Consider the following 18,944-nt stretch of genomic DNA (forward strand, 5'->3'; position numbering starts at 1 on the left):
CATCATGTTAGCATCCTTTGCCCGCGGAGGCGGCAATGACAATGCGGCAGAACGAGTGGCCGATGCTGAAGCATCGCGAGCATTGGGAGCAGGCTTCGTGGGCTTTATGACAACGACAAAGAGGTGTTGAGAGGGGGCAAGCGTGATTAGAAGATTTTTGCAACTAAAAGGTCAGTTCATTTCGAGGCACTCCCCAAATGGTATACATTTCTTGTTTTCACTCACCTCATGGGGGCATATCAAGACTTTGTGACCAAAAACATAGCCTTCACAACAAACTCTACGAACTGTGTTATTATTATAGCCACATGCGTCACTCATGTCATTGCCATTGAAACCACCCTCGTATTTAGACTGGGGTATCCCCCATTCAAATTTAGGGAGGGTTTTTGTCCCCTACAGTTTCATAGTTCATCATTGCCCAAATCCCAAATCGATGGATCAAACAACTTCTAGGAATCAACATCCATGTAACGTGCCTCGCTAGTGATCTTCGCCCATGGCTCATCGTCCTTTGCCCTATCAACGCTGCCGAGGTCACAACCGACAAGTGGGCGAACCTGGCTTGAAGAGGACGCTATCCCTACAACATGCCTTTCTTCCTGCTTCTAGCTCGTCGTGGAGCCCTTCATGTCTATGACACGGTACAACGGCTTGCTGCCAACTATGAGGGCATACAGGGTTGACAGTGTCGACATCGTCACCCACGGCTAAAGATTTTGAAAGGGGGGGGTGGGGAATCTGATACGGCGGGCCAGAGATTTGGATAGTGCTGCCCAGGAACCTTCTAAAGTAAAACTGGTACACTATGGGGAGGTTTTCTCAGATTTTATCGAGAGGGGGGTGCATGATGCAAGCCAGTGTGGCGTGCCGTGTCATCGTGGGAGCAATTTGCAGGAAAATAATTCTGCATTAGTGTTAAAGGGCCACTTTTCTGCGTTTTTGGTTCTTGTATGATTTTGTCCCACGAGCACAAGTTTATGTACTAAATGTGCTAGTATTAACTCTGATTTTTTGAGGAAAAATTAAGGGCCAACTCTTTTGGGGCTTATGGTCGGCTATGAAAATAAATTGTCCCCTTCCTAGATTATTATAAAAACCCAACATAAAATTTTATTTTTAGAAGCTTGCTAGTTCTTTTGGGGCTTATGACCAGCTGTGGAAAATAAGCTACCCCTTCTCTAGATTATTCTAGAAGCCCAAGATAAAAATTTACTTTTAAAAGCTTGCTCTTTTGGGGCTTATGACCGACTGTGAAAATAAGCTGCCCCTCCACAGCTTATTCTAGAAGTCCAACATAATTTTTTATTTTAGAAGCCTGCCAGTTCTTTTGAGGCTTATGGTTGGCTGTGAAAATAAGCTGTCCCTCGTCAACATATTCTAAGCCTAACCTAAAATTTTATTTCAGAAGCCTAGCCCCAAAAGAACCGTCCTTAACTCTGCATTCATATAGCCAAAAGAAACAGGAAAACGTTTGTGGCCGGCGAACCGGCTAAAACTTCGACCGGTCGCGCACAACGCGTACTATATAGGAAAATCGAACGTTTCCTATTTCTTCTCCACGGGAACACACTAGTGTGTGGGCCTCGTGCGACAGCTGGCCCACCTGCTCGCCCAACCCCTCCCGATCCTCTTCTCTTGCTCAGCCGCTCATCTTCTTCCTCTCGATCACCTTCTCTCTCTCAGCCGCTCCTCGTCTTCCTCCTTTAGATCCCGTCGCCAGCTAGCCCCAATCCCACGTAGGTCCCCATCCCCAACACCAGCGCCCACAAACACTTCTTCCACTGCCCCAGGCTAGCAAATTTCTTCCGCCCCGGCGAGCCGGAGTTGGGAAGCCGCCATGGACATGCCGTCCACGAGCTACTACTCACAGTTTCCTATGCTGGAACTGCCCACTAGAGATGCTACAACATTCTTTTGGGAAGTTTCAACCGTTGAATTGAAAAGCTTCAACCCGCTTTTGCAGAAAGCTTCAACCCCCGCAGAAAAGTTGCAACCCCTTGGTGAAGGTGCTGGAACCGTGGTGTAGAAAAGTTGCAACCCCCAAGTCAACAACGGCGATGGAGAAGCAAAATAAATGAGGCAACTGACGACAAGAACTTTTGCTGGAAACGATCGAGTGTTTTGCTGCAACCGTCGCCATTTTTTGCTACTACCGGTGACGGATTTACTACAACCGCTTCACCAAAAAAGCTACAACCATGTTCATCACAGTTGCAACCCGAGTTCACCGGAGTTGTAGCCGGGCGACGCCGTGCTACAACCGTGTGTCACAATGACGTAAATTGCTACAACCATCAACGCGAAATGCTATGACCGGTGGCATTTTTTGCTGGAAACAGAGAAAGCAAGGGCTTCGATGGACGTGCATCAGAGCTGCAACCAGTACTGAAAAATACTACGTTTGGCAACCAAGAAAGCTATAACCAGCTTTGAAAAAAGCTTCAACTGAATATGGGGTAGCTCAAGGTCGGCCACCGTGCGAGCCGCAAAAAGCGGCAAACGGTGTCGAGAAAAGCTACAACCCGAGAAAAGCTTCAAACACAGAACGCTAGCTAACAATGGTGAGCAGCGACGATGGAGCTGCATGGCGATACAGTGACGGACGTGTGCCGAGCTATGACGGCGGCTGGTGGCGATGCTGCAACCAGGGGGCGGGAGACACGTCGAGATGTAAAAGGCATGTGGCGCTAGGGATGTCTTTCTTTCGACCGGGCCGCAGAAGCTGCATCCGGCGAGCAGCCCCGACGAGCTGCGACGGGGCGGCCAAGGGCGAGCACGAGGAGGCTGACCTGCAAAGATCTTTTTTTTTTGTTCTCGCGTGCGTTCGGAAGGAAGATGACCTGATCGCGGCAATCTCGTCCCTTGATGCGTGAAAAATCAGACGCTTGGCAGTCAACCGGCCCAAACCAAATTTGGGCCGGCGCCTATCAGGGCTCAAAGAAAAAGAGGAAGAAGCACGCTCCCCTCACGTGACCGTCCGCACAGCTTCTTTCCTTCCGTGCCACGCCTACAGCTAACCAACTTTTAACCCATCCCTCCTACGATCTACACACAACTCCAGCGCGCAACACACTTTCCATCAATCAATTAAACAAAGCTCGCAATCAATCGCAGCCGCACTCCGCTAAACCCACGCCGATCATCCCACGCCCACGCAGCTCGCTCGATTCCCACTCCCTCCCACCAAATCCCCTGCCTCCCCGCGCGCGCGCCCGAGATCCAAATCCGGCCGCCGCCCGCGATGCCGGAGGCGGCGTCGCCGCCGCCGCTGCTCCCGCCGCCGGCCTCGGCGAGCTCCCCGGCCGCCTCCGTGCTGCGGACTCGGCGGCGGCGCAGGGCGTGGCGCCGCCCGCGCGGGCTGCTCTGCTGGGGCGCCCTGGTCGCCTTCTTCTTCCTCATGAACTGGTGGATGTTCTCCCGCCTCCAGGACCCCGCCACGCGCCCGCGCTTCCGCCTCCGCCGCCACCCGCCCCGCGCGACCAACTCCTCGCTCTCCACCCTGGTAATGCCGCTGCTTCTCTTTGAGTGCTTCCTGGCTTTGATCCGGCTTAGGTCCTCGGGTTATGCTTGCTTCTAGGGGACTGAGAACATGGCTCGTTGCTACATTCCGCAATCTGGCTTTTGGTTAAGAGAGTTTTTAGCCGGCGGACTTGAAAGAGTGCAAAATAGCAAAATGCAGTGTGTCGCGATGTTGAGCTACTATTTCATAAGCTTCAAAATTAATGTTCTTTTCTTCGACAAAAAACTTCGTAGTTGTGCATCTACTATCCATCAACTTGCTTTAGTACTACTGAGCTCAGAAACCCACTCTCTTGAGGTCATGGAAATTTATGGACAAAAAGGACAGCATTTTCATCATATGCGCCTACCATGTCAGAAATTTCAAATCTAAATTCGAACTACACATCGAGAAAGAAAAAACAATCCTGCTGTCAGTATTGTCTGACTCTGTGGGCTATTACTCACCCGATTTGGATCAGACATTATTCACAGCAGAATTCGTCCTTTCCGTTTATCAATGTGTAGGCCGAATTTGGGTTTGAATTTTTATGTTATTGCAGGTGCATGCTGTGTTAATGTTGATATCTCGTTATTTTCAGAAATTTTCATGACCGTTAGAGAATTTCTCTGGGAGGTACTATAATCCTGGGACTAGTCAATACACCCTCCTTATTTCCATTACTGGCATACATTATTGTTTTTTCGGACAATGTCATTATGGGATGCCATGTAATGTGCATCCTGCTTGAGGGAATGAAAGCTACCTTTTTTTTCTTTGTATAAAGATAAACACGTATGCTGTTGGATATAATATAACATTAGTGAGGGATGATTTTGTGTTTTCAAATGTTTCAAGGAAGAGGTGAATGCTACTGAAAAGGGGAAGAGGCCTCACCCGGTCATGCTCACACGCCTGCTCGCTTTGGCGGCCCATGCTTTGGCAGAGGTAGCAAAACATTCATAAATGCAACTATGTGTTCATCCCAAGTTCAAAGTTGGTCCGCATGTTCATGAAAACTTTTCTTTTGTAACGTGTACTGTTAATCACCTAGGTAGATAATAGGCCAGAACCCAAAGACCTATGGAAAGAGCCAATAAATGCTACTTTGTGGAAACCTTGCTCTGACCAAAGGGATTGGGAAGCATCAGGCAATATCAGTTCATCAGGTAAGCATTACTGTTGCTGTTTTGCACTTACCCACACACAACGATTTTTTGTCTCCACCCCCTCCCCCCCCCCCCCCCCCCCCCCTCTGTGTTATGATTTATCACTCTGTTGTTTTAATTAGGCTCCTGTTTGGTTAACTACAGAGGGAACCAATGGTTACATCATCATCAGTGCAAATGGTGGAATAAACCAGCAAAGGGTAGCGGTGAGTAATCCTAACTTGTGTAACATCAGATGCGCTCTATTTAGTCCTCAAGGTTTTAGTGTGGAAGAGGTCTGCAGTTGTTACATGCAAATAGAGACTATGAGAAGAAGACTCTGTTTTCTTCGTTCCTTGATGGATTGGAGGATGGTGGTTTACTTGAGTTCTACTCCCTCCGTTCCCAAATATAAGTCTTTCTAGAGATTTCAACAGGTGACTACATACGGAGCAGAATGAGTGAGTGTACACTCTAAAATATGTCTACATGCATCCGTATGTTATAGTCCATTTGAAATGTCTACAAAGACTTATATTTAGGAACGGAGTCACATCATAAGAGACTCTGGGTTGTTCATTACCTGAATAATTGTAATCAATATCACACTTTACTTCATTTTAGGGGGTCATAAATTTAATGCATTTCATTTTTTTAAAGCAAGTTACGACTTATCCAGACTATGTAGTATGTTCTGTGTTGAATCCATATCCTCTTTATAAAAAGGTTTGCCATAAATATGATGTCAAAGCTTGGCCAAGGATGACAAGCATCATTAGCATGAATCCCACAAGACTCTCATTTCACAGCAAGTTGGAGCAAGAGGATTGTAAACATTTTTTTTGTCTTATGTAATTTGAAACATCTTTCAGTTTTTCTGGTCTAATTAAAAAAAATCTTCAAGGAAACTACAGTTCAAGCTCTAGATTTCTTAACTGCTATTCAAACTTATTTCGTTAATTTTAACTGCATTCTGGTTTATCTTCTAACAGATATGTAATGCCGTTACCATATCCCGGTTGCTCAATGCAACTCTTGTCATTCCAAAGTTCTTGTACAGTAATGTCTGGCTGGACAAAAGGTATATTTCAACATTTCCTTACAAAATAAGTTCATCTTAGTCTTATGTGTTGATAGCTTGTGTCAGTGGTTGAATAATTCTATTATGTTCTAAAGTTCAATTAAATTCAATATCGTAGCCAGTTTCGAGATATATATCAGGAGGATTATTTTATCAAATATTTGAAACCTGATATTCGGATTGTGAAGGAGCTTCCTTTGGAGTTGCAATCGTTAGATTTGGAGGCAATTGGTAGCCTTGTAAGTAATCTTTGATTTGCAGAAAGCTGTAGAGGTGGAAAAATGGTTTTGATGCTCATACTGTATTGCCCAATTCTTATTCTTCTGTAGGTTAATGATACAGATGTCATGAAAGAGGCAAAACCAAGTATATATGTAAAAAAGATACTACCAATTTTACTGAAGAACAGAGTTGTCCACTTTGTAGGATTTGGCAACCGCTTATCTTTTGACCCGATACCATTTCAACTTCAGGTATTGCCATTTTCTATTGATTGTTTCCATTTACCTGCAAACCCATATGCATGTTAAATTCCATGAGTTCTCTTCAGACATTGTTAATCTAGGTTGCATAAATACTGGTGATGGGCAGTGTATTTTTACAAAACGCATACCAGAGCTATGACATGAGTTTCAATCCATACATGAAGTGAGATACAATAAAGAAGCTATAACTATGTTTGCTAGGTTTCTTATTCCTCTGTTCCTGATTTAGCCACATATTAAAATTACATACATGAAACATGGATAAAGCATTAGAATTTCACTGTGTTAGTGAGAAATAATAATTTGAAAGCATGTTCTAACTATATATATGCTAACTGTTCTACAGAGATTGCGATGCAGATGTAACTTTCATGCTCTTCGTTTTGTACACAAAATACAAGAAACTGGTGCATTACTCGTAGAGAGATTGCATGGCCACATGCCCCATCTGTCTCCTTTGCAAGATAATCTTTTAGGTCATTTTGCTGGGAAATCCGTCCCCGGTGGGAACAGGAACGGGTCGTCCAAATATCTAGCAGTTCATCTCAGATTTGAGATTGATATGGTTGCATACTCAATGTGTTACTTTGGTGGTGGGAAAGATGAGGAAGAGGAATTAGAGATGTATCGTCAAATTCATTTTCCTGCTCTGACAGAAATCAAGAGGACAACAAAGTATGTATGCCATCCTATGTTTTCCATTTCCAGTTACTTTTTGATGCCCTGTTTGTGCATTCATGACAATGAAATGATCTTCTTTGTATGTCTAATGTTGAAAAATGTTCCATCCAAATCAAATGCTGTCCAATCAAATATATTTTGCTTTCAGAAAAAAATATATGTTTCTGAAAGTCCAACTATTGTTTCAGATTGCCCTCTGCTGCTTTCTTGCGATCTGAAGGCAAATGCCCCCTTGCACCTGAAGAAGCTGTGCTTATGCTCGCTGCTATTGGTTTCAAGCGCAGGACTAGTATATACATTGCAGGTGCTGAAATTTATGGAGGGGGGCGTAGGATGGCTGCCATAAGTCGCCTTTATCCTGCTTTAGTAACTAAAGAAACACTTCTGTCCCCATCGGAGCTTGAACCATTCAGAAACTTCTCATCGCAGGTAACTTGATAAGATGTTTTATTTGATTCCGTATATAGGTAGAAAATTGTGCAAACAAAGTGTTGTTAGACATGGATGTAAACCATTCATAAGCAAATATGCTTCTTGAAGGCTTTAAGCCTCGGATGGGTATGGACCTTAGATATGGCCTGCAATTTGATTGAAATGTATACAAGTTTGCACGTGCAACACCAGGAATGCTCTAATTTTATGTGCTCCACTCTAAAGGTGGCTCATGTGGGCAGCTTAAGTATTTCTTTCGCCAGTTCCGTACTAAAGGTGACTCATGTGTGAAATTCAAATTCGAACCACTAGAGTGGCATACATGATAAAGAATATTAGCAATATCAGAATTTTGAATGAAAATCTGCACCTGCATGATAAAGAAGTGGAACCTTTCGTTTTCGAGGGTCAGCACGAACAACTGTGTTATCAGTTTCATTTTGAATGAAATGAAATTGGGAGCTCTGCTCCTTAATTTGAAAAAGAAAGAAGCACCTTATGCGTTCTAATTATACTTGATGAAATAATTTATTTTTTCTCTTGCCATTTGCAGTTGGCAGCTCTGGACTTTATTGCATGTGCATCAGCTGATGCATTTGCTATGACTGACCCAGGCAGCCAGTTCTCTTCTCTTGTTCAAGGATACCGCATGTACTATGGTGGTGGGGACCTTCCCACATTAAGACCAAATAAGCGTCGCCTAGCCAGCATACTTGTGAAGAATGCCACAATAGAGTGGAAGGAATTTGAAACTAGAGTAAACAAACTCATACAACAAACTAAGCAAGTCCATGAGAGGCCAATTGCAAGGAGCATATTCAGACATCCGCGTTGTCCAGAGTGTATGTGCAGAACAGATAATTGAGACATTTTGGAAGTTTCTTGTGCCTGTAACGGTATTATGCTGCCAGAGGCCCAGAGCTTGTTTTGGCTCTTTGGCTGATACCTCAATATGAAGCACAACTGGAATCAACTTTGAGATTGGGTGACAAAGTTCTCACTTTAGCTGAACAACAACTGTGCATTCTAAATATGGTTCCAGCACAGCTGATTGGGATCAAATTCAATTTACTGACTGCTCTGATCAGCTTGACATTGCGTTGCATTTGGATTATGGTAGATCAGGAACTATTTTTTTTGCATCTGAGCTACGATGTTGCTGCTGCCGTATTTTTGATAAAGTCAGGCTGGGAACGGCATTGTTACCGCGAGTGTATCAGGAACTTTTTTTTTGCATCTGAGCTACGATGTTGCTGCTGCCGTATTTTTGATAAGTCAGGCTGGGAACGGCATTGTTACCGCGAGTGTATTATCTGTATATCTGACAGATGGAAAAACAACTAAATTATTTCTGTTCAGAGTTCAGAAGATCTATCATTTGTCAACACAGGCTTCTGGCTTTCTGCGATTGGAGCATGCCATATCAATTGTGGTTCGTCCATCATTTGTTTAGTCAAGTTCTCAAACTTGCTGTACATTTTGTTCCCATTCCTTTTCAGTGGATAATGTTGTACTATACGAGCCGTACATATTGTAAGTTTATACCAAAGGGCAAAGTTAGCAATGCTGCCATTTTGTGTATCTATACATTGTGTATCATCAAAGTGCAGACTTGCAGCGTCATGCTGCTGCTATGAGGACGATCTCCATTCTCTTTTTGAATTTCCTCAACCGGTGATTTTGGCAGGAATACTATTGAAATTTCTTACTAGGTCCTGTTCTTCTGCTTCCAACTTGTACAAGTAGTACCTCTGCAGCTCCCTCTTGGTATGTCATATGGCTGTCTGAATCCTTGATGGCTAGGGCCTATCAATTGAACAGTTGCTTGAGATCACTGAAATTTCAGTCACTTTTTTGTTAGCTGTGTGATTTGCATCTAATGAAGGTAGTACATCTTATGGAAAGTGGATGTTTACCTTTTTAAAGGAAGGTTGGCTGTTTACTTGACTGGTCAAAGTTCTTTCTTAATGGACCAGCTCATAATATGTGCGACTATAAATCTATCAGCAACCCAGATGGGTTCACTAGGATGGCCTACAAATGATCAAATAAAAATATAAGAAAGAAGGATTAAAAATGTTGGCACAAAACCCTGACAGAAGTTTAAAATTTAAAATCAAGAGACATAAATTATCACAACTTGAATAGAATAACATGTTCTATATACATGGCATGAATCATGCCCTTTTCTGAAACGTGCAAGCACAAGTGAAATATGGTGCGACTTTGGGTTAGAAAGTCAACTTAGATTGCAAAAAAATCTGCTGCCTAGGAATTAGCGAAAGTGTAATAGTTTTTCTTTTTGAATTGTGCAAGAGAGCTACATGTAATCAAATACTCCCTCCGTCTAGGTGTATGTCACCTTACGAAAACCAAATAATTCTAAAACACTTAGGCACGGTACATTGACTTCCACCTTGTTTCTTGTTTCGTGACATACTCCCTCCTTTCCGGTTTATAGGGCTTAATTCAAAAATCTCACCAACCAAGGTACATGGTGAGTGATGGAATACTTTTCGTAATTTGCAAAAGCACCCAATTAATGCTCTTGTTTTCCTCCAAAAATTATGTCTACCAATGTAAATTGCAATGCATGCATGCATAAAGTACATGCATTGGTCAATTTTCTCTTAATACTTGCATGCAATGATTAATGCACCTTGGAATCTGAACTTGTGATGGGGAACAACCAAGTTGAGCCTTATAAAATGGAAAAACTAAGATTTTGAGAAAAGCCCTATAAACCGGAAAGGAGGGAGTATCAACTAATAAGAGATGTGAGCCGTGCATGCTTTCAATGACTTAAGATTACCAAACACGACATGTCGTGGTTAGTTCATTGCATGCAATGCTATTAATTAGAAAACAACATTAAGTTATCTCGTTTTCCCCTCCGCCTTGGTCGCGGTGCACAACCTAAGATAATTTATACACCTAGACAGAGGGAGTAGGAGTAGATAGAAAGACAACGCTCCAGTTGATCAGTGCAACGTCTCAAGAAAGAAAGCTCCCTTAATGTCCGCAATCCTTTCTTCTTTCTTCCCTCCAACTTCCTGCCACTCCTCCCCCTTCCATTTCGTTTTCATGTTCGAGCTTGTTCCTATTACCACCTTCCCAAGAAGATTGGAGGAGATCAAAAGCGATTTTGACCTGCAAGAGATTTATATTAGTCCCCCTCAATCATCTTCAATCCCATCAAACCCAACAAGCCCTTAAGGTGTTGACGAAAGAGCCAACCAAAGTCATTAGTCGTAAGGTTTTTTTTGGCATGGTTAGGATATTTTTAGACGTATAGCCAAATGTGGTAGTTGTCATATTGTTAAATTTCATCGGTCGTCTTTGTTGTAAAAAATGTAAGATGTAATTAATTATGGCCTTGTTATTTTCCCCCTCAAAAAATAATCAAGCCATAATTATTGCGAAAGACTAAGGGATGAATGGCGAACCAACCTGTGATTAGATGATTAGAGGGACAGTGGTATGCCGGCTCAGTCTTTCGGAGGTGCTCATAGGGGTAGGATGTATGTTCATAGGGGTGAGTGTATACGTGTACGTATGAGCGCTTGCGTCTGTACTGTGTTAAAAAAAAGGACCAAGGGATGAATGTGACATATACTACGAGTAATAATAATGATTTTTTAGACGGTGTAATAAAAATGAATTTAGCGTGTAACAGATGTCCAATTAAAGGCCATGACCCATTTCGTTTCACACAGTTAGGGAAAAAAGATTCTTCATCCGAACAATTTGGTTTTGGCTACTATTCATGGTTATATTTGTCAAAAAAAGATTAGAAATGATAAATTCTGAACGTTCAGATTTTAAGCATGGCAAGCCGAACATTTTTCATGGCAACTTCAGTTCACACGAGGTTGGAAAACATGGCAATGTTCTAAAAAAACAAAGCGGGACAAAGTTGTCATGTCTTAACAACGGAAAAAGTCCATTTTAAACCCTGAACTCGTAGAGGTCGGGTGAAAAAAAAGTTCGTTTTATTTTTCAAATTCACGAACCTTTTTACAGAACTCATAGATTTTTTCAAATCCGTGTCAAATCCACAAACTCCTTTTCAATTTATAATTTTTCCCGAAGAAAGTGAATTTTTTCCCAAATCCATTGAATTTTCTTTTGAAAATCCGTGAGCTTCTTTTCAAAATCATTGTACTCTTTCCAAATCTGTGAACATTTTTTTCAAAAATTGTAAACTTTTTTGTTTGCTATTTCCTACTAAGATGGCCACCGGTTTTTTTCATGACATGTGTATCACATTTGTGTTTGAAATTTGGTGCCACGGCAGACACACGTTCAGTCAACGTCGCGTGCAGAATTTTGTATTTTACGAATATTGGAGGTGATCACCATTCCTTTCTTTATTTCGGCATAGCATAAACCCATTTGCCGGCAACCGCAATCCAGAATCGGCCGCAGGATATGTACGAATTCCGAAGAATTGACAGCTACCAGAAGAAAATACGGAAAGAATGTCAACTTTGGGCGAAATTTAAGCATCGAAAAGCGGAAGTGGAGGAGCACAACTGGCGGTCGACAGCGAGGCGCCGACGACGACTCCCAGGTTGAAATCCTATTGAATTTCAGGGACGGGGGAGAGGAATAAAAACGAGGAGAGTCGACACTCGACAGACAGGTGGCGAGATCCCCCGAAGCCGTCCGTACTCTCGCAGCAGATCGGCCGGCGGAAGCCAGCAGGATGGAGGTGGCGTCGCTGTACCGGCGGGTGCTGCCGTCGCCGCCGGCGGTGGAGTTCGCGTCGGCGGAGGGGAAGCGGCTGTTCGCGGAGGCGCTGCAGGGCGGGACCATGGAGGGCTTCTTCAACCTCATCTCCTACTTCCAGACGCAGTCGGAGCCGGCCTTCTGCGGCCTCGCCTCCCTCTCCGTCGTGCTCAACGCGCTCGCCATCGACCCCGGCCGGCCGTGGAAGGGGCCCTGGCGCTGGTTCGACGAGTCCATGCTCGACTGCTGCGAGCCCCTCCACAAGGTCAAGGCCGAGGGCATCACCTTCGGCAAGGTCGTCTGCCTCGCGCACTGCGCCGGCGCCCGGGTCCAGTCCTTCCGCGCCGACCAGACCACCATCCACGACTTCCGCGCCCACCTCACGCGCTGCGCCTCCTCCCAGGACTGCCATCTCATCTCCTCCTACCACAGGAGCCCCTTCAAGCAGGTTCGTTGGTTGGTTGGTAGTGCTACACCTTCTCTTTGTTCCTCAATTCCCCAAAATTCCCCCTGTTAGATCACACACAATGTCTGATGCGGCGTGCGGGGGTGCAGACTGGGACTGGCCATTTCTCACCGATCGGCGGGTATCATGCCGAGAAAGACATGGCGCTCATCTTGGATGTTGCGCGCTTCAAATACCCTCCTCATTGGGTTCCATTGACGCTTCTCTGGGATGCCATGAACACGACTGATGAAGCAACTGGGCTTCTCAGGGGGTATATTCTCTTATCCATCTTTCTGTCTATTATTATCACCATTTCCTTAGTCAACATTTGTACTCCTGTATATAAGATGATGTTGAATGTAGTTCAGTTTGCTGTCCTGTTACCTTGTAGTCAAACAGGAGATTTGGGCTTAAGCAGCTGCATTTAGGCTGCACTACTGTTCATTGATTATCTGGATACACGCCGCTGCTTTGATCTTGTATTGACACGCGGTTTACTAATAGCTCTAAAATTCATATTTGGTTCAGGAAAACCTGCTTTGTGTGGTTGGTATTTTTATGTACTTCGGTGTCATAGTAAACTTTGCAACCTGCCCTATGGACTGCAGTTCCATTTTCATTAGGTTCTTTAGATATGTTATTTTCAGGGAGCATCTTGATTTCTTCAGTTGCAACTGTTTAGTCATTTCCTTTTTGCCTTCTTGATTGGCTCAACATGCTCATTGGGAGAGGCTGAGTGTTTATCCATCTTTCTGTCTCTTTCCACTGTTTCCTTAGTCAACATTGTACTCCTGTAGTCCTGTATAAGATGCTGTTGAATGTAATTTAGTTTGCTGTCTTGTTACCTTGTAACCAAATCGGACAGTTTTGATTTAATCAACCGCATTTGGGCTACACTACTATCAGTGATTATCAGGATACGCGTTGCTTCTTTGATCTTGTATTGACACGCAGTTTACTAATAGCTCTAAAATTAATATTTGGTTTAAGAAAACCTGCTCTGTATGGTTAGTATTTTTATGTACTTTGGTATCATAGATAGTAAACTTTGCAACCTGCCCTATGGGCTGCAGTTCATTTTTATTAGGTTCTTGAGACATGTTATTGCAGGGAGCATCTTGATTTCTTCAGTTGCAATTGTTTAGTTCATTTCCTTTTTGCCTTCTTGATTAGCTCGACATGCTTCATTGGGAAAGCCTGGGTGTTTGCTCTAACTCAATGCTACTTGAGGTGCCTGATTGTTTTGGTTCTGATGTAATGCTACTCCAGTTGTAGTTTAGTACTCCCTCCGTTCCTAAATATAAGTCTTTTTAGAGATTTCAACATGGACTACATACGGATGTATATAGACATAGTTTAGAGTGTAGATTCACTCATTTTGCTTCATATGTAGCCCATACTGGAATCTCTAAAAAGACTTATATTTAGGAACAGAGTGAGTAGTTCTTACAACTAGCTGGCTAGCTGCATTGTATCATGTGTCTGTGTAGAGTCATAGACCTTGACATCACATTACACATGTTTTATCTCCTGTACATTCAGATCTTTCCAGGTAGCCGACCGTAGACCTGCCTCTTCATTTAGAGAAAACATAGACTGCAAAATTGAACTGTTGTTCTAGTTCTTCCTATGGGAATTCATAAATAAATTATGAAACTGCAGTGTTGCATGCCACCTTATGATGGTGTTGTCTTCGTATTTGATAGGTTCATGCTTGTATCAAGGCGCAGTTCAGCTCCTTCATTGCTCTACACAGTGGTAAACATGCCATTGCTATGCTGTATCAAATGCAAATTGACATCTTCGGCTCTCCTTTTCTCATTGCTTCCAATTTTTTGAAGAGTTGCGGCCATGGAAGTTGGAAAAGCATGGCAAAGTATTGTGTGGAAGATGTGCCCAATCTACTGAAGGATGAGAGTCTAGACAATGTTACAACACTTCTGTCCCGCCTAGTGGAATCTCTCCCAGCCAATGCTGGAGATTTGATCAAATGTGTCATTGAAGTTAGGAGAAAAGAGGAAGGTGAATCAAGCTTGAGTAAAGAGGAGAAAGAAAGGCTTTTTTTGAAGGTCAGTTTCCATTTGCTTTGCTGATGCTGATTTACCGTTACTGTTTCTCCCTTGCATAACACACCATATACTCTGTTAATTTTCAGGAAAAAGTATTACAGCAAATCCGTGATACTGATCTTTTCAGAGTAGTCCACGAACTGCAATATCCCAAGGGGCTATGTGGTAGTTGCTCGTCTTCAAGTGATGAAGATTCGCTTGCCGAGATTGCAGCCACTGTGTGCTGTCAAGGAGCTGCATTCCTATCTGGTAACCTTGTATCTAGAGATGGGTTCTGCTGCCGAGAAACATGTATCAAATGTATAGAAGCAAATGGTGATGGACTAAAGACTGTTATCTCAGGAACCGTGGTATCTAAAGGGAATGAACAGGCTGTTGATTTGCTTTTACCAACATCCTCGTCAAAAACAAGCTTATGCAATTCAAACTTGAGGAGCAAGATTGTCAAGTATCCATCAAGCACAGATGTTCTAACTGTCCTACTGCTGGTTTTACAGCCTAACACATGGCTTGGCATAAAAGACGAGAACGTGAAAGCTGAATTTCAGAGTCTTGTTTCAACAGACAATCTTCCTGATCTTCTTAAACAGGAGGTGCGTTGATTCAGCCCAAGTATCTCACGTATCTATTTACCTTGCTCCTTAGCAACATGTTTTAAATTTATGTTTCTTATGCAAATTATATCAAGCTTTGTGCTAAATGGATCAGTAATCCAGTATCCTATTAATACTCAGTAGGAAATCTGAGATAGGTATCCGAAACCAGCACCACTAACGACAGACAAATAGAAAGCGCAACTGAATCTTTCTTTATCCTCTTTACACTAACGAAGTTAATCTTATGTACTTCCTGTATTGAGTGTGGTAGTCTGGGACTCTGGGATATATTGCAAGTTTTGACTTTCTGTTGTATTTGGGGTGCGGCAGTGGTAATCTGCTACATGAGTCCATGAATTGCTCACAGCTTGCACAGCCTATTCCAACTTCTTTTTGTTTACCTGAAATGGATTTTGTTATGGGTGCATCTTTTTTATGTCTTTTTATTTAAATTTATCTTGCCACATTGCGCTTTGAGCCGGCTAACTCCTATAGATGCAGACATTGGTCTACATGCCATCGTATAAGATGGATATTCTAAGTTATAGCAACTTTTCGTATGAATTCAAGAGCTGACTTGTGTATCAAACTGTTATGGGCACACATGTGAGTAAAAAACATAAGCGAATAGATGAGATTAAGGGTAAGGATACAAAAAACGGATCTATTATCGCATCAAGTCAGTACTCGGAACCAGGTGGTTATCAGCCGGTTACTGTCTTACTGGTCTTTATGTATTTTCGTCCTCAATGTCTGTGCTCCTTTGGTGATTCATGAGCATTTACGACAAGGTTTTCATTTAGTTTAGTGTTAGAACACCTCTTTGCAGATGGGTATCTACTTTACCAGCCCAGTTCATGCTGTCAATTTTCCTGACTGATATCTCTCTCTGACAGCAGACTGCTACTTTTAATCATCATTGTACCCACATGTTTTTCTTCCTGAATAAGCCTTCATTCCATGGGACAGTCCCATTCATATTCCCATGAGAGGAAAAAATAGTTCATTTATTCCTAAATGAACTCCCAAAACCTATTATGCATGAAGTATTATATGTACTGTAACTGGATTCTCTTTCCTGTTAACAGATACTGCATCTAAGGCGGCAGCTCCATTATTTGGCTGGTTGTAAAGGACAGGAGGCATGTCAAGAGCCTCCATCCCCTTAGGGACGCTGCTGCGACAATCTGCTCACTTGGTTAGGAGATAAGGCCCTTGGAGATCCCACGAGCATACTATCGAGGCAAAAATATATGATTCAATAAACAGACTTACTTCGTGAGGTAGGAGGACATACTAAGGATCAAAGTAATAGGATTTTGAGAGAGTATTGGAGCCAAGATAGCTGGTAACATCCTGGTTACCGGTCTCTTTTGGTTCACTATATATGTAAATTCTTTTGCGTTTATATAATTTTCTTCGACTATGTATCCATTTGGTTCCATTAACCATGAACACCAAGATTTCACTTAACTAGTAAAACACCTGTCAGCCAATGTGGTGACACGGAATAACCTGCTTCTGCATGGAACTGGTAGATTCATAAGAGACGCCAGAGCCAGATCGCAATGAAATTTAAATTGGTATTCACAACAGATATGCTACTCGGTATCCAATTGTCAAACTAAGCCTGCATAATAATAGCCGGCCACCTGACTGTGAGTGTTGGTAAAAGTGTTACTCCCTCTATTTTTGTATACAAGGTCACTTCAATTTTTTTATCTAACTTTGACTTATAATTTTGGTGTTCATAATATGGGTTATATGTCATAAAAAATATATCAGCAGAAAGTTCTTTGAAATGTGCATCCAAAGACATACTTTTTGTGGCACATAGCTCACATTTTGTTGGTAAATTAATAATCAAAATTAAGCATAAATATATGATGTGGTCTTGTATACAAAAACAGAGGGAGTACTGAAATTTGTAGCTACTCAATCCTGACTACTTGGAGTGCAAGCCGCTTGTTCCTCTGCGCTGACCTGACAGTAGCTCAGCATTTGATATGTTTTGTGTCTATTCCCTCCATCCCAAAAAATAAGTGTCTTAATTTTAGTACTCCCTCCGTCCCATAATCTAAGACGTTTTTTAACACTGCAGTAGTGTCAAAAAACATCTTACATTATGGGACGGAGTAGTACAACTTTATACTAATACTAAAATTAGTACAAAGTTGAGACACTTATTTTATACTTTATACTAATACTAAAATTAGTACAAAGTTGAGACACTTATTTTATGACAGAAGAAGTACTATCAAAAGAGACGGCCTTTATAGAAGCTTGTTTTGCATATAGAAGTGTTTAAAAGCAACCGCTATAAACAGATGTTGGCGGCTCTAATCCTTGTGATAATAAATGTTGGAGTGCAGCTATCGCTGACTGATGTGGCGAAATGAACTTGTTGACCAAGGCAGAGAAAGGGAACTGCTGCCTTGTGGAAGGGGGTGTCAAGATGAAACGACTTCTTTTACTTGCTTTCCAAGAAGTTTTTTTTTTGGGGGGGGGGGGGGGGGGGGGGGCTCTGATCTATTCATTTATTTCTTAAAATAGAGATTTTGAGTTAGAGAACATGAAATTGAGCTGGTTTGATTGCTACAAATAGGATGCACTGTATGCTCTTATCCTATGAATTTTCTTTGGTTTCATAGAGCTATGCCATTATATTCTTCTAGTATTGTTTGAATTATTCTTACCAATGAAACGATCTATTTGTGACAATCACTTACTATTTCTAAAGTTCCATTTTGGGCGGTTGTTTAAACCAAGAAGGATCCAATTTTAGGCGATTATGTTGTTTTGCAAAGAAAGGTGTGGCAAGTCATCAAATTCCCCCTTAAATGACTACATCAAATGAATATTTGTTATTGTGTTTTTTTACTTGGTCTATATTTTAGCAATCGAAATTATATCTCTAGTGTTATATTTGAAGATGCATAATTTCTTTTACTATCTTTTTGAGCAATGCTACACACACGGATATATTATTACGGGATCAACGGGGTTGCTCACGTGTGCTAGTTTGATTGGATAAAAATCAGCGTGGGGGGCTCACCCCCCACTGATAATAGGGGGGGGGGGGGGGGGGGGATTTTGTTATGTAAAGGTCCGTAAACACCCCGTATTAGCCCGTTGATGTAAAATTATCGATTTTTTTTGTGGGTTCAATATTTCATATTTCCAATACTTAGATCTTTCTTAAATTTTCAATTCTGATCTTTTGTGTTTCAAAATTTCACATTCAGACATCGAAAATACAGACAGTTTTTCTGACGAGATTTAGAATAATTAATAAATATAAATACGAAAAATTGTATCTCAACTTCAATATTGAAATTTTAGTTCACAATATGTAAATAAAATATTGTTTCAATCGTTGAAAGTCCAAACTACTATACCCTGAATTACTTCATATTCCCTCCGTTCCATAATGTAGTGCGTATATATTTTTTGAAAAGTCAAACTTTACAATCTTTGATCAAGTTTATAGAGAAAACTAATTCGTAAAAAGAGTTTATAGAGAAAACTATTTATATCAAATTTAAAGATATATATTTGGCATTCTAGATGTTAATAGTTTTCTCCACAGACTTACTCAAATTTATGAGGTTTGACTTAAAAAAAATCTACATTTACTAGATTATGAAATGGATGGAGTATTTCCTTCGAACCAACCAAGATAAAACAGAGATGATGCAACAGCCGAGGGTTTCATAATCTCTGTTTATGAACGTTCACTACATTGTAAAATCACATAGTAGTATAGCTCAA

The 18,944-nt window shown here is 41.9% G+C and overlaps 2 protein-coding genes across 3 annotated transcripts; both read left to right on the forward strand.

Moving 5' to 3' along the window:
- The first annotated feature begins 3,018 nt into the window (after window positions 1-3,018).
- LOC109765262 (O-fucosyltransferase 15) lies at window positions 3,019-8,963 on the forward strand. 2 transcript variants are annotated; one of them, XM_020324048.4, is made up of 10 exons: window positions 3,019-3,505; window positions 4,361-4,450; window positions 4,557-4,671; window positions 4,816-4,877; window positions 5,643-5,731; window positions 5,850-5,970; window positions 6,061-6,204; window positions 6,563-6,891; window positions 7,086-7,326; window positions 7,883-8,963. In XM_020324048.4, the coding sequence occupies exons 1-10, from the start codon at window positions 3,245-3,247 to the stop codon at window positions 8,192-8,194; spliced, it is 1,764 nt and encodes a 587-aa protein (XP_020179637.1). In that variant the 5' UTR covers window positions 3,019-3,244; the 3' UTR covers window positions 8,195-8,963. The 2 variants fall into 2 exon arrangements, with proteins under 2 accessions (XP_020179637.1, XP_020179638.1); XM_020324049.4 differs by having other exon boundaries at window positions 3,164-3,505; window positions 4,365-4,450.
- A 2,900-nt stretch (window positions 8,964-11,863) lies between these two features.
- Window positions 11,864-16,687, forward strand: LOC109765261 (glutathione gamma-glutamylcysteinyltransferase 1). Its single transcript, XM_020324046.4, has 6 exons — window positions 11,864-12,508; window positions 12,616-12,779; window positions 14,215-14,266; window positions 14,350-14,577; window positions 14,664-15,170; window positions 16,262-16,687. The coding sequence occupies exons 1-6, from the start codon at window positions 12,038-12,040 to the stop codon at window positions 16,340-16,342; spliced, it is 1,503 nt and encodes a 500-aa protein (XP_020179635.1). The 5' UTR covers window positions 11,864-12,037; the 3' UTR covers window positions 16,343-16,687.
- Window positions 16,688-18,944: the final 2,257 nt, after the last annotated feature.

Source organism: Aegilops tauschii, chromosome 7 (genome assembly GCF_002575655.3).
Source record: "Aegilops tauschii subsp. strangulata cultivar AL8/78 chromosome 7, Aet v6.0, whole genome shotgun sequence".
NCBI lineage: Eukaryota > Viridiplantae > Streptophyta > Magnoliopsida > Poales > Poaceae > Aegilops > Aegilops tauschii.

Excerpts from the sequence above, each read along its gene's own strand:
- LOC109765261 (XM_020324046.4), top strand. The coding sequence starts at position 12,038 with ATGGAGGTGGCGTCGCTGTACCGGCGGGTGCTGCCGTCGCCGCCGGCG. Across the intron at positions 12,780-14,214 it reads GCAACTGGGCTTCTCAGGGG|GTTCATGCTTGTATCAAGGC; the intron begins GTATATTCTCTT and ends CGTATTTGATAG. Across the intron at positions 15,171-16,261 it reads CTGATCTTCTTAAACAGGAG|ATACTGCATCTAAGGCGGCA; the intron begins GTGCGTTGATTC and ends TCCTGTTAACAG.
- LOC109765262 (XM_020324048.4), top strand. The coding sequence starts at position 3,245 with ATGCCGGAGGCGGCGTCGCCGCCGCCGCTGCTCCCGCCGCCGGCCTCG. Across the intron at positions 3,506-4,360 it reads ACTCCTCGCTCTCCACCCTG|GAAGAGGTGAATGCTACTGA; the intron begins GTAATGCCGCTG and ends AAATGTTTCAAG. Across the intron at positions 5,971-6,060 it reads TGGAGGCAATTGGTAGCCTT|GTTAATGATACAGATGTCAT; the intron begins GTAAGTAATCTT and ends ATTCTTCTGTAG.